At 45.2% G+C, this 2,160-nt stretch overlaps 1 protein-coding gene across 4 annotated transcripts in view; it reads right to left on the bottom strand.

Annotated features, from left to right (window-relative positions):
- The window catches only part of fasn (fatty acid synthase), an 84,283-nt gene that overhangs the window by 13,098 nt on the left and 69,025 nt on the right, over window positions 1-2,160 (bottom strand). For all 4 annotated transcript variants that reach the window (XM_020608886.1, XM_020608884.1, XM_020608885.1 and 1 more), the window contains 2 exons: window positions 540-763; window positions 110-311 (listed from right to left, as the gene is read on the bottom strand). In XM_020608886.1, the coding sequence (XP_020464542.1) occupies window positions 110-311; window positions 540-763 (426 nt within the window). The remainder of the gene's footprint in view (window positions 1-109; window positions 312-539; window positions 764-2,160) is intronic.

The raw sequence follows: 2,160 nt of genomic DNA, 5'->3' as shown, positions 1-2,160 counted from the left end.
ACTTAGCCTCAATTTCATCCTGAAGAACAGGTCGTCAATTGTCCTACTTTTCACTCACGAAATGAACACTGAGTAGCACTTTTAGCAGCCTTATCTCTTTGTGCATTACCATTCCTGATGCCAGATCTGGAAGTCAGCACCAGTTTGCGGGCTCCTCTTTCCGTCAGCCACTCAGCGAGCTCCAGGCCGAAGCCCCCCAGTCCGCCAGTGATGATGTAGGAGTTGGAGGCCAGGCAGAAGGTGCGACAGATTGCAGGAAGAGGTGAAGGGGAAGCAGTTTCTACTGCTCCACCTCTCTCCTCACAACGAACCTGTGTGAAGGGAGCAACTAATAAGAACTTTTAATTTTTGTTTTTGTAGTCTTTTTCACTTTTGATCTTACCACATATTTTATTCATTTTAAATCAGAAACCAACACGCACTTGGAGTTATTTTTCAGTGCTCTCTTCCTCAAATATGATGAGAGGTTGGTTCATTATGAACAATCTAGTGTCCTCACACTACACTAATGTCAAAGATTGAAGGTCAGAGAGACTAACCTGCAGGAGGACCTTCCCAATATGCTTGCCCTGAGCCATGTATCTGAATGCTTCCTCCACTTGGTCTCTCTCAAACACTGTTGTCTTTAGAGGTTGAACTACACCTCCCATGATGCCTTCCTTCAGCAGCTGGGACACTTCCTCCCACTCCTGGTTGCCCTCTTCAAACAGAGCATCCAGCAGGATGCCGTGGAACGCCACATTCTTCAGGAAAATAGCCATACCTGAAGAGATCACAACAGCATGATCACATTGCTCAGTGCCGGAGGGCCCCAAATTCAAATCACCAAACAAAGATTCATCACACATTTTGACAAATTGAATTTTTTTTTAAATTTTTTATTTTTTTGCCTCAAACTTGGCAAGCCATGTCTCGTCTCAAACTGACTTGCGCATAAAGCTAACAGTAATCAAAGTTAGAGAAGAGCACTGGATAGGAGGGCAGCACAAGGCAGGGCAGTGTGACCTGTGTCAATTTCAATTCAGTTTTATTTGTACAGCACCAAATCACAACAAAAGTCATCTCAGGACACTTTACAAAAGTAAAGTCTAGACCTTACCAATATTATTATTATTATTATTATTATTATTATAATAGAGGAAAAACAACAAATCCCCCGAGCAGCACTTTGTGACAGCGGGGAGGAAAAACCCCCTTTAATGGAAGAAACCTCCGACAGACCCCGACTCTTGGTGGGCGGCCTCATGTTCACTGGTGCTAACAGTCAGTGAAGCCAGCTCAGCTACTTCTGAAACTCCTCTACTGCTGTGTTCAGCTGACAGCGCAGGAAGATGATAAATAGTGTGCTAGGATTTTATTACTGAACTGTGTTGGGGACACAAGTAACTTTTATTTATACTTTGTGTATGTGCATTTTTGTGTGCATGTTCCAAACTTCAGCTTTTGTTACCCCACCTGGAAGCCTTTTGTTGGTACCGATTTTTCTCTGCCCATTTACAAGCAACAACTCTATTGAGAGAAATCATTTGTTAAGACTAATCATCTTCCACTGTAACATGTTTATTTGCTGCCTCCATTTGCCTTGAACAAAAAATACATTCTAAGCCAGAGCACATCTGCAGTTACTCCTGACGACTGACCATTTCACACCCACATATTTAGAACAGGCTGACACTCAACTGTGCCTATATTACTCCATGTCTACACTGGAGTCCTTTCAGCCAGTCAGTACAGCTGTGTACCTCAGCAGTGCATGCATGCATCCATAATACCGTACTTTCCAGACTATAAGCTGCTACTTTTGTCGCTTCATGCACACACCCTCATCAAAGACAACACATGACGAAATGCATATGATGCCGCTTCAAGATACAGGCGTTTGAGCTGGCTGTCCCCTCCTTTAACCGCCACCTTATTGTGTTGGAGGGGTTTGAGTACCCGAGTGATCCTAGGAGCTATGTTGTCGGGGGCTATATGTCCCTGGTAGGGTCTCCCAAGGCAAACAGGTCCTGGGTGACGGGTCAAACTAAGATCGGTTCAAAAGCCCTTTATGAATAGATTAAAATCAAGGACCGTGACGTCGCCCAGCATGGCGCAGCCGGGGCCCCACCCTGGAGCCAGGCCTGGGGTTGGGGCTCGAATGCGAGCGCCTGGTGGCCG

Source organism: Monopterus albus, unplaced genomic scaffold (genome assembly GCF_001952655.1).
Source record: "Monopterus albus unplaced genomic scaffold, M_albus_1.0 scaffold96.1, whole genome shotgun sequence".
Taxonomy (NCBI): Eukaryota; Metazoa; Chordata; class Actinopteri; order Synbranchiformes; family Synbranchidae; genus Monopterus; species Monopterus albus.
The sequence above is the reverse complement of the archived record's forward strand: the minus strand, read 5'-3'. Positions and strand labels throughout refer to the sequence as shown.